This window comes from Homalodisca vitripennis, chromosome 3 (assembly GCF_021130785.1).
Source record: "Homalodisca vitripennis isolate AUS2020 chromosome 3, UT_GWSS_2.1, whole genome shotgun sequence".
NCBI classification, from domain to species: Eukaryota; Metazoa; Arthropoda; class Insecta; order Hemiptera; family Cicadellidae; genus Homalodisca; species Homalodisca vitripennis.
This window is the reverse complement of record NC_060209.1, coordinates 114,526,324-114,538,863: the sequence shown is the minus strand read 5'-3', so window position 1 is coordinate 114,538,863 and position 12,540 is coordinate 114,526,324. Positions and strand designations below refer to the sequence as shown.

General features: G+C 36.7%; 1 protein-coding gene across 6 annotated transcripts in view; it reads left to right on the top strand.

Moving 5' to 3' along the window:
- Positions 1–12,540, top strand: part of LOC124357342 (echinoderm microtubule-associated protein-like 2) — a 144,158-nt gene that overhangs the window by 43,481 nt on the left and 88,137 nt on the right. For all 6 annotated transcript variants that reach the window (XM_046809045.1, XM_046809044.1, XM_046809043.1 and 3 more), the window contains exon 2: positions 1,154–1,243. In XM_046809045.1, coding sequence (XP_046665001.1) covers positions 1,183–1,243 — 61 coding nt within the window. In that variant the 5' untranslated portion in view covers positions 1,154–1,182. The remainder of the gene's footprint in view (positions 1–1,153; positions 1,244–12,540) is intronic.

Here is a 12,540-nt window from a genome sequence, read left to right as displayed (position 1 = left end):
ACGGATGTCGAAATGAACCAGTAATTTTTTCAGATAAAACTGTTCCTAGTTTGATACACTTAATAGCTTTCATATAACTTTTTGTATTGCCCAAAACATTACACAATATATGGCAATCGTCAGTGTATTTCTTTTTTTATTTTAACAAACGCACAGCATTAAAACCGTAATCAAACATAGGCTCTCAGTGTAACTACGAGATAAAGAGACTGAGGTTGTTACTTGAAGGGTGTGTACAGACATGGTTATCTAACGCTGGTTTAACAGCTTACGTGATGACTGTTTAATTTCTATTCAACATCCATAACACCCCTTTAGTACTCAGATAACTAATAATCGATCGAAGTTATTGGTAGTAACCGTGTTGTGTAATTTGTGTAATGTGTTTGTTACGATCACTTTCTTGTCGTCTAACCCTATAATTTGTTATAATGTGTTTAATAGGTATTTGAAATGTCTTTCTATAACTACGCAAGCTGCGTTAGCTAACCAAGTACACACCCTTAAAGGGGCTGAAAGTCGCCACTTATTATTAATATAGTATTATATAATATTTAATTATATTGTTATATATACAAAGAAACTAATAGTAATAAAAAGTTGCATGCCATTACTCATGGTTATGTTACAATCAGTTAGGTTTTCTGAAGGTTTATGTGCATGATATTCATTCAAATTGAAACATTCGCCATTTAAGTTATTTCTGCGTAATTTTTAAAAGTTAATACAAAGTTTCTCGTACAAGAAAGCTCGTAATTTGATGCAAATCTGCGATGACTTTGTTGCTCTGTTCAGTAGGACGATGCCAGTGAAGCTCCTCAGGCGGAGAGTCGCTATTTACACCAGCTGATGTCATTGTCGGCATGGCGTGGCGTAGCGAGAGTCAGGTGTGAAACAGCTGTTGTTGAAACCACCTGTTGTGTGAACCTAACCTCTCGCCTCCAGCCGCTGTCTTGTCCCCGGCCACCGGACCGTGTGTCCGCTGCCTAGTGTCCGCCGAGCCACCCGAGACTCTCGGCAATAAACACTGAAATTACACCGGTCTCGGAGATATCGTTGCGACAGCAGTATCGTAGTCAGACTAGGTCTAGAAGTCATAGTGATAGTTGAAATAGTGTAAGTTTAATGGCTCAGAACTGTCCGTCTGTTACAGAGAAGTGGATGGTGCCGTGAGCGAGGGACATGCGGCTGAACGGGAGCCGTTATGAAGGATCTCTCTCCTCTTCTTCGACCACTGAAGCAGGTAAACTTATACCTTTGTTCTTAAGTATTAAAGCTTTATGGAATGTGTTATCACCTACTTCACTACTACATTCGACGTCTGAATGTTGGAATTTCTTTTGATAAATCTTTTGCATCCCATTTTTGTGGTAAGTCGTCTTTTGCTAGAGTACTCCTTATACACATTCGAAAAAAGCCGTGAACCTGGCTTACTTTAACGGTTTATAATAGTTTTAGGCAGGCTATAATTAAAACACAAAAAGAGTGGTACGGAAGATGTGTAGGATTTAAACTAAATCAGTAAAATGTTGCCCTTCAAACAGTTGTACTGCTGATTGCAACGCAAGGTTTACAAGTCATATGTTACAGCACCTTGGAGCCGCCCTAAGTTCAAGGTGAGGTAGATCGTTGAAATGAGCGGAGAACTTGACGCGATAGTGGGGTAAGTTCAGGCTCGTTGGTGTGGGTAATGGAGCGTGGAGAATGGAGCAATTCGTGCGTCACTCAACACAGGCACCCGGGACATATTTAGATTGATGTTACTGTTAGCAATACAGATCTAGACAGTTTGAATGTATGTCGCTGTTCACACTGTACAAGGTAAATTCTGTAATTAAAAAAACGCTTTTTCAAATTATACAATCCATCATCAGGCCTAACATATTGGAAACAGTGAACCGACTTCTTTTCTAAAGATAATGTCTAACTTCCTGAGCTACGGGTGTTAAGTCGCTCGGCCTGTGCCTCCGGAAGTCCCATGTACTTGTAGGTTGGTACCCGGATGTACAATTGACCTTGGGATGACGCCCGACCTATCCATTGGGGCAGAGCTCGGGACGTGCCGCGGGTACGGACAAAGGCAGGATGTGGCGGACGTGTCGGACCGAGGTTCACTCCCTATCCGAAGTGTCAGGACCAGGACCTGTCCAGCATCCTCCTATTTGATTAAAACCTAAGATTCATATTTTAAACTATTAATTGTAGTTACTAACCCTTTTCAAATGTAATTTTTATGTTTGAGACGAGGCCTTACAAAACTTTTTCATGTGACTCCACAAAAGTTTTACTTCTCCCATAACTTGTCTCCAGCATCTTACAGAATTAAAACTTAAAGAAGTTTTTATCTCTTATATGGTCAAAACACTTGCAATCTGCCCATGCTAACTGGTCCTAAACACGTTCTTTTCCCCACCGGCATACCGCTTAGACTATGACAATCTGCTAGCGCGGCTCGATTCACTCGACTGGGCGGAGGTTTATAATGACCAAAACCCATCGACCGCTTTTGAGACGTTTCATAATATTATTCAAAGATCAATTTCAGAAAGTAAAATCCAAACGTCCGAAAATCGTAAAATTTATTCTAAAATTAAACCATGGATGAACGACTACATTTGCAGAAAAATCATACATAAAAACAAACTGTATCAATTAGTAAAAAATCATCCAAAATAATGAAAAGCTGAAATTACATTTCAAAAAATACAGAAATAAATTACAAATGGAAATAAGAATTATAAAAAATTATTATTACGAAAATATTTTTAGGAAATGCAGTGGTAATTCCAAAGCTACCATGGAAAGCTTTAAATGAGGTGACAGGACAGAATGGCTAAAAGAACTCCCATACAAACTCTAAATATAAATGGTAATTTAGTACATGATTCTAAAGTTATTTGTAATGAGTTTAATACATTTCTTTCTATCTATAGTAAATCAATTAAATATACAGAGAGTCAAACCTGCAAATTTCGACTCTTTATGCTATAGAAATTGTTTTGAAACAAAATACTCTTTCAACTCTATGTTTATGGGCATGGTCTTTGTTGAAGATTTAAGTGCAGTAATAAAAGATTTAAAAAACAGTACTTCACCAGGAATAGAGATAACATCAATTCTTTTTTAATTAAGTTAATATACCCAAAATTAGTAAACGTTTTATTGTATTTAGTAAATTTTAAGTTTTGAAAAAAGGTATTTTTTCCAGAAATTTTAAAAACAGCTGTAGTGATTCCTTTACATAAGAGTGGCCTAATTACCGACTGTAATAACTACAGACCAATCTCTTTACTTCTTCTACCTTTGCTAAAGTGTTTTGAAAAGTTAATGAAGAAAAAGCTAATTAAATTTCTAGAAAAAAAACTAATTTTTTTTCAGCAACAATCAATTTGGTTTTAGGAAAGGTTTAAATACTGAAGCAGCATTAAAAAGCTTCATAGATAATGTGTATACAGGAATAAATTCAGGCAGAAGAAAGTTAGTGGTTTATTTTTAGATATTAAAAAAGCGTTTGATACTGTAGATCACACAATTCTCTTACAAAAGTTATACGGATGTGGTATTCGGGGGAATATTTATTCTTGGTTTGTTAGCTATTTAACAAAAAGAAAACAATGCGTCAAAATTAATAATTCTTTTAGTGACTTTGGGTTTATACAATGTGGCGTACCTCAAGGGTCAGTTTTAGGCCCAGTACTTTTTATAATCTACATAAATGATCTTTGTTGATTCAAATTTAAATGGAAATATTACATCTTTTGCAGACGATACAGCTTTATCGTATGTAAAAAATAATTGGGGATGATATAGAGCAAAGAGATGAATTCAGACCTTAAAGCACTGCAGTGGTTGTTTTCAAAAAATAACATGTTATTAAGCCCAGAGAAAACTAAGTACAAATCAATTTTAGTTTAAAAACAGATCAGCAATTTTTAGTAATTCAATTTTGTATCGATGTGTCAATTGTTTGTGTAGTAACAGTCAGTGCCAACAGAACTGTGCTGTAGTATCCCAGTGCGAAAATTTAAAATATTTAGGAGTCATGCTAGATAGAGAAATCAACTGGAAGACACATATTGAAATTTTTAAAACGCAAACTAAACAATATTTTAAGATTTTTTTATTTTTTACAATACATTTGCACTGAAGAAGTGTTAAGAATGCTGTACTTCTCTTTGGTTCAATAGTAAGGCTTGACTATGGAATTTTTTGTTGGGGTGTGAGCCTATGAAACAAATCTAAAGCCACTTCTAACTCAACAAAAGAAATTCATAAGGTTGATTAAACGAAAACGAAGAATGGAGAAATCTTTTCCTCTTTTTGTTGATTTAAATATTCTTCCCCTTAAATATATGTTTTGTTTATAAAGTTTTAAAAATATTTTTATGTCATAAGTGGCAATTTACCAGAATTAAAAAATAATTACAAAAAACAAATTAAGAAAGCAAGAACCAATACCAGTTCCAAAGCCTAACCTAGCATTTTTTTTCAAATAGTTATTGTTTTTTTGGGACCTAAAATGTTTAGTATAATTTTCTTTCTTCAATTATTAGTTGTGAGAATATAAAGTTATTTTCAAAAACATTAAAGAAGTGGTTATTGGGTTTTGATAAATTAGATTTTCTTTCTCTGCATAGATTCCTAGTTAATTAAAGAAAGTAACAGTAAATTTTAGTTTGAATTTATTTAAGTGGATTTTTCATTTGCTTTGTAACTGCAACAGCACACTTTTAATAAATTTTTTTAGGAGCTTATAAAAAAAATCAAAGTTTATTGAAATTTTCTTTGAGCTAAAAAATATTTTTTGTAATAAAAGGAACCTCTCCACAGGCACTTGCCTCTAGAGGCCCTAGTTATTTTTGAAAATATTTCTTTTAATTTACGAGTGTTTTTGTTTTAATTTTATTTACAAGAATGTTACATTTTTATTTAAGTTTGCTCATTAGGTTTGTACATTGTGTATGCATTTGGTTGTTTACTTACTTTATTGATTGTATTACATTGTGTATACCAATGTATATAATGTGTTATTGTAATATTTTCAAAAATAAATTCTATTCTATTCTATTCTATTCTACATTTAGTGTATTTTTTTTGTTTCCGTTTGTACCATATAAGAGTTTATATTGGCTACTGCTGTTTGCAGTTCCCGAGTCCAATAGGAAGCGTGTTATCTCTTGGTTGATACCTACTATCACAATCACTCTGGCTCTGGTTAGCAGCAGAAACATGTGCTCTGTGCTCTGATTAGATAGCTCGCGAGTAGGCGGGCACTGATTGGCGTAAACAGAAAGGCAGGTATTGTCATAGGAGAGTAAAATTGTTCATTGTGACTTATGCTGATATTGATTTTATTCATATTACTCGCAATGTTATAATCTACATCATTGTAGGTTGTTTGTTGCATTAGTAACTCCGCAATAAAGTTGCAATAGTAACTCAAGTAACCAATTAGCCGTTGACACCTAGGATCTTAGATGAAGTGTCTTCGTTGTAACAGATCTTTTACACCCTTGTGTGTTGTGAGTTGCAGCAGTAACTCCGTAAAGTAGTCATTTGACAACCCAGGATCAAAAATGGGATGGCTGCCTGTTGTAACGTCTTGTCTTAATCCTAGCATGTTGTTAATTACAACAGTAACTCTGTAACCAAACTAGTGATTGACACCTAGAATCACATATGGTGTCAGGCAGTAACGATCATAACGAAATCTTTAAGTTTAAAAAATGAACAATTATATTATTATTGAATACAACAAGATGTAGTTGCTTGTTTTGTATTCACAAATCTGCAAGATAAGCTTGTCGGCTGAACACAAAGTGTACGTTACCTGTTCGTAGGTATATCATGTAGGCAGTCAGAGCCAGGTTCGCTGTTCGCAGTGGGTGTTTATCCGGTGCACTGTAGGAGGTGCTAATCACTCCTGTCAACACAACACTCGCTTTATCTTTATTGGACGTAGGTGTCAACCCTCACCGCGTTTGGTAGTGCCTTCGGCGCAACGTTTCACTCTCTAGCGCTATCGACCCTTTGGATGGAAACAGAATCAAGAACCTGTCGAAGAGCCACCGTTGTTATTCCAAAAGAAAATTGATTTCTTTGAGGTGTTGTTATTTGATTTTTTTAATCTACAGAACCTTTTGTAGAATTTCTTGACGAAAAATGAACTCCATTAATGAAGTATAACACCTGTGGGGATTCTCGCTACTAAATTCGAGAAAGATGTGAAACCTTCAAGAGTTTTATTAAAAGATGATCTCGGCGAGTACAAGACAGGACCCGCCCTGGGCGGGGTGTGCGGCAGGATGACGCCCATTTCCTTGCTTGGACTTGTAATTTGCCAGTAAAATAAGCATCCGTCATCCACGGTTTGGCGAAGTTGCCGTTTCCGACTTGTACTTCCTCCAATTTGGATGAAACGTTACAATTTTGGTGTGGTAGCGTTCAACATAATGTATCTAGGTGCATGTTTATTTTCGGTAAAATCATATTTACACAAGGTGTCTTTAAAATTCTATCTAATTGATAACCATTCCACAAAACAACAGCTAGCCAGTTTTAAGAACCGTTAAGGAGATTTTTTTCTTTAAAAGTTGTTTTTTTCACATATTTTGTGATGACCAAGTTATTTAGAATTCAAGAACAAGTTCAACCGTAATTTTAGTCCTAACGTTCATAACAAGCCGGTAAGAATGTTATAAACAGTACTTTTTTAACATCGTCTGTCGCTTGCTTGATCGTAACCCACCTTCTGCTGATGGGCGCCCCTTAATTTGCATAAGAGCGACTTAAACTGTCAAAACCGGTTATTTTATAGCAATTAGGTTACCGATGCCCGCCACAAGAGTGGTCCAAAAATTGTTTCCAAACTATGCTGACAAAGTTATTACCTACAGCCAGACCTCACATAGTGTGGCGGTACAGTAATGCTGCATTGTTGTTCTAAAGGCGAAACATGTTTGCAATAGCTATTCATCAACACAATGTTTGGTTTAAATAGTGTTACTGCAATTGTGACGTACCGATAAAGACCTGCCTTCACAGTATTCGTGTGGCACTAGTCACGTGGGTGTGACGTCACGGTCAAGTAACATCTCGGTCTCGGATCACGTGACATCAGAGACTGGCGCCTTGCAAGGCTTCCCGCTCTCCTACCCGGTCCCACTATTCCGCCAACAATGAGGGTGGCAAGAATTAGGATTCTTGAGAATTTTAAGTCAAAACATTAAAGCAGTTCCACCCCAATACTTTCAAGTTGCAAAATGTTACAATAGGCAGGGTTGCTTGTGCGCTGTCACTCCTGTTATTCTCAAAGGCCATGAGATAGATCCAAGTTCAGGTGTCAGTGTGACCTGGAAGTGTGCACTATAGGTTATGTTGTGCCTTGGAGTCTGATCTGACCTCATCCTGGTTATGTAGCCTTTTTCAGTGTGTATTTCTCTCCAAGTCCACGTGTTGCTTATTCCCAGGAATCGTTTATCTTCGATTATTTGAGTGAGTTATAGTGTATTTGTGTTTTATTACATACTACCATGCCCAAAAGGATAAAACTTGGCAATTAAACTATTGCGAATCTACTACCTGCGGACTTTTGATCATTCAAACGGACCTGCAGAGGAAAGTAATTACGATAAAACCTCTGAAATCAAAGTTGATGATTTAATTGACGTCGATGGGGAACATGTCCCTCTTGCCGAACAATCAGTCGTTCTTAACACTATCGGCATATTTCAGCCTAGCGTAGACTGTGAATAGTTCATTACTGTATACTATCTCTTTGAGAACTCTGAACCCGAACACGGTAGTAACGATGTTTTTTTTAATCCTGAACAAGGCTCTCTCCGTCGATTCTCAGTGCTTTTCGAAAAAAATAAAAGTCAAGCTACACATGTTGCCACTACAATTTTACATGTTCGAAGTTGTAAACTTGTAATGATCCATCACTATACTTCATGAGGATAATGAGAATGACTCTCCCCCGCTCTATTTGGCGGTGACACTGATAGCGACCCAGAGTTTGTACCCTTAAAGCTTAATAATTATTCGGTTCGAGTTAGTACCCGTCTGCAGGAACATCTGATCAAATTTATTACAGCTTCTACGATAAAAATTTCCACGCTCCAACTCAGCTAGGTAAACTTGTTTCGGCTGCAGTTCAACATACTGCCACTTCTATTCGACAAGGAGAAAATTATGAGCATCCTGTACAACCAGTTGGCCGACTACCAGCAAACTGTATTCGTGTACGCCGTACTAGGCAATGGTAAAAAAAAATATACCTGGTTATAAATGGAGTTGGGATCAGCCCTCCGCTAGTCGTAGTAGCGGAAACGCTCATGCAAATAAGGCTCAAAGTCCTATCCAAGCTTGGCGACTGTTGATTGACAATAAAATGCTAGAAACAATATTACATCACACAAATATCATATTACTGGACTAGTTAAGTACGGAGACAACAGTTACTGGACTAGTTAAGTACGGAGACAACAGTTACTGGACTAGTTAAGTACGGAGACAACAGTTACTGGACTAGTTAAGTACGGAGACAACAGTTCAAAATCTCAGTATACAAATTATTTAGACAAAACTGGATTGAAGGCGTTTGTGGTCTTATACTCGTATATTTGGCCTTGTGTTCAAATATAACCATGAAGACGCATGTACTTTTTTTCTACCGAAGGTTCTGGAAGGGACTTTTTTAGAACAACAATGTTAAAAAACAGATTTTTATTTTTAATGAATGCATTGAGATTTGATGATTAAACAACCAGGAAGAAAGGAAAGTAACTGACCCCATGACAGCTAAATCTGAGATATTCAATTCAATTCAAAGTTTAATTACAATTGTGGGCAATACATAACAGTTGACGGACTGCTAGTACCATTTAGGGGAAATTAGGGTTTATATGAAAAGTAAACCAGCTAAGTATATGAAGGAGGAGGAGCTCTTCTTATTGGAAATATCATATTATATTCTATTATTTTATAAAAGATAGTAATAGTATAGTATTAAGATGTGCATCTTGGCTGATGCTAGAAGAAGCTACTTTGTAAATGGGTTTATTTACTGTGCAAAGACAGACCAAGTCCGAGACAATTCTTAAAACCAACACATACTGTTTTATTTCTAGTTGAACCGATTTTTGAAATATTACTGGTTAGAATTACTTAACTCAGATAAACTAGTATATGAGCTTCATAGAAATGGACTGTCCTAAGTTGGTATAATGCTAGAAAACATCATTGAGTTTTTAGAGCAATTTTACCTCAGAAAAGAAGCAAGTTTTTCTACAAAGTTTGCCTTTACAGGTAATAGGACACTTATCTCCCATGTACCTAAATGTAACAAGGCTGTGGTTGTTATTTCATCGATGTACTATGAAACATAAATTTTAGAACAACATACTAGCAAGCTATCAGAAGTGATTGGTTTTCATAACTCACTCAACTAAAGTCGGATTTGACGCTTTAAATCAAAGGTGCCAGTATTGAGTGAGGCGCCGAACAAGAAGATGGTCTCCGGCCAATATGGTTTGCCGTGAGCATTACAGGTGTTAATGACTAAATAATCTTCCATTCACCTCAACCTAATTTGTTTCCTCGTCGCCGTAAATTAATCCTGTCACTGGGTACAGCCCTCACCATGGGACTTGTGTAACCAAAATATCAACATTGCATCCTGAAGGTTAAGGAAAATAAAGAAGTTACTTTATACTACCCAATTGTATGCATTTAGGTGACATTATAACTCCAGGAACGCAAAATAAATAAAAACTGCAAATACATAAGGCCTCATAATGAGGGCCGATAAAAATAAAACAAAACGTAACTCGCTTCTCGCTGGATTAAAAGAAATTGGTTCTTAAAGATAATGGCAAACAAGAACTGAGATGGACCCCTCCGAAAATCAGAACTGCATCTGCCCGTCATTGGGTAACCGTTGCAAAAATGTAGAATACTTATATTTGTACTAAGGTGAATTAGTTTGAAATTTTATAAAAGCAAGGTTTTCCTGTTCCAAATTGTCAAATACTTTCCAAAGTCAAATTTGTACTTTTCTACACTACTTGAAAATAGCAACCAACAGTGTTACAATCTAAAATATTTGGATGACCCCCCCCATGTTCATCTTCAACCTGTAGGGGTCATCTTCACCCATTCTATAATTCAAAATAGTCCTTATACTCACCTGTTACAAAACCCTGGGTTAAGATTATTCATGCGTAATGTTTACATAGGCGATGTAACTTGTCCACGAACAAGGAATAACTCGTATCTGTGTAACCAAAACTCTACAGCACATACTTACTTACATTATACTTGACATACTTCCTGGAAAGTTGGAAACTATATTACTTTAACGTTCAAGAAACCATACTAGAAACTATGCATCATTTCCTCTTCAGGATTACAGAGCCTGTGCAACCCGGCAAGTCTGCATGTGGAAACCATAAACGTGTTGTCGACCCTGAGATGGTGTACGGCCTCAAGGAGCTCGGGAGATGAGTTGCAGTTCTCCCAGGTACGGCACCGTGGCTCTCCCTAACCGTTCTAAATGTTATGACCACCAATTGACGCGGCTCGTTTGCTCCGCTCACAATGGAAAGCATTTCCAGCTCCAGCCCCGTGTCTGGAATGCCTTTCTACAAGGCCAACCGCCCGTTAACAGACTTTCTTGTATTTCCATTCCCTCGCTAATTTTAACCGATTTTTAAGGCTGAGTTTTAATTAACTTTAACCAATAATCCATACTTAAATCACACTGAATTAATGGCTTTTACAAAACACAGTGAACTCAAAATAATACGATAATTCAAACCACGCATTTCTTGATATTTGGTATATTCTTTTTTAATTTCCGATATATACACACATCTTTGAACGTTTTGTATAACATATTGTCATGAAAGGTCTCTTGCAATAAGGGTATAACATACAGGAGATGGCTGATCACTTGGGCACGACCAAATCAGGTGCAGCCAGCGAACGGTGTTGCTCGTTTCGAAGTCTGCTAAATTTTACTAGATTGCATTTCCCACTCAATTTCCCCCCCCCCCACTCAATTCGCTAGTGTAGTGAGTCTCGTAAGTTGTACTTTTTAGGTCTAGCCGTAAGATTGCGCTATGATATGTATTATCTTTGTTATGTTTTATCATTTGTATAGTAATGATATTAGGAATGAATAATTGTATAGAAAAGTTTTATGTTACGTTGTCGTGTAAAAAAGTTCAGACGCTTTTGGTGAGTTTCTGAAATCAAGTTTTCACAGTTGCACTGATCGCTTGTACTCTAACATCTAATGTGGATTTCTGAAAGATCTTCATTGTAACAAAATAAATACATTTTTAGTACACATTCCTATTTGTAAAGTTTAAAAAAGACAGTCAATCGTAATTCATACTGTCTCAAAATTGAAATTAAAGATGTCCACACTTAGGGCTTTTGAACGCTCGTCATTGCTTTTTAAGTTGTAGTATATTAAACATTCACATATGTATTGTTATGTTTGTGCTCTAGAAATTCGATTATATGTTCATATGCACTTTACTTTATTTTCCAGATTTGATGTAAGACCAATCTTCTTGTATAATGAAACTTTTTGCAATTTCTAGTGATATTTTCCAGTTGTTACGTTAAAAACATAAGCATGTCACACTATAGAATGAAAGTGTAATAATATATCCACACATTATCTGCATAGCGTTACGTGTGTCGAGAAACTGGTAGTACCACGATAGTTCACATGAGATCTCTACCTCCTCCTCCCATATTGTAAGATGAATAGTGTCACATGAGAGGAAAGACTGAGACTCCCACCAGAGTTCACTGGACGAGATAATCAACACAAGGCAAGACAGGGCTGTTGTGTAATTATCTGCGAAAGTGAGTTCGCCTGTCCATCTGTTCTGTTCTGTGCTTTCTCGCCGTTTAGGGCACATAGGATATATAAGTGTGAAGGTCGCACAGACCGACCAATTTTCTCAACTCGATCTTGTTCCGATTCCTTAAGGATCTTGTTTCCCTTATCCACGTGTAAGGGATTATACATACATTAGAATTGCTTTGTTTTGGCTCAGGGCATATTCTCATCAGAGGTGCAAACGTGTAATACGTAGGACGTTGTCAGTGCAGTCCTCCCATTATTATAGTAATATGAAGGCTGGCATTCTTGACTTAAGTTCCTCTGAAGTGTTAAACAGTTTCGTGCCTCAGTCTGGCAAGTATTCCACCTTAGGAAACTGCAGGACGGGACAGGCTCGACTCACGCAAGAGTAGGCGAGGCAATGAGTTAGTGAGCTGCACGCCGAGCTGCATATCATTATCACCATGTCATGACATGAGCATGACTGAGTGCGTGCCTGAGCATTCCTAGTGCCAGCCAGCAGTGTTACCGTATCTCATGTATACGGAACTTGTACAACCACGGGGTCAGTATTGAAAAGTGTGTCTCAGTTTAGACAACAAATGTTTATTTCAACAATTTATCCTTTAAAAATATGTGCCTATATATATATATATATATATATATATATATATATA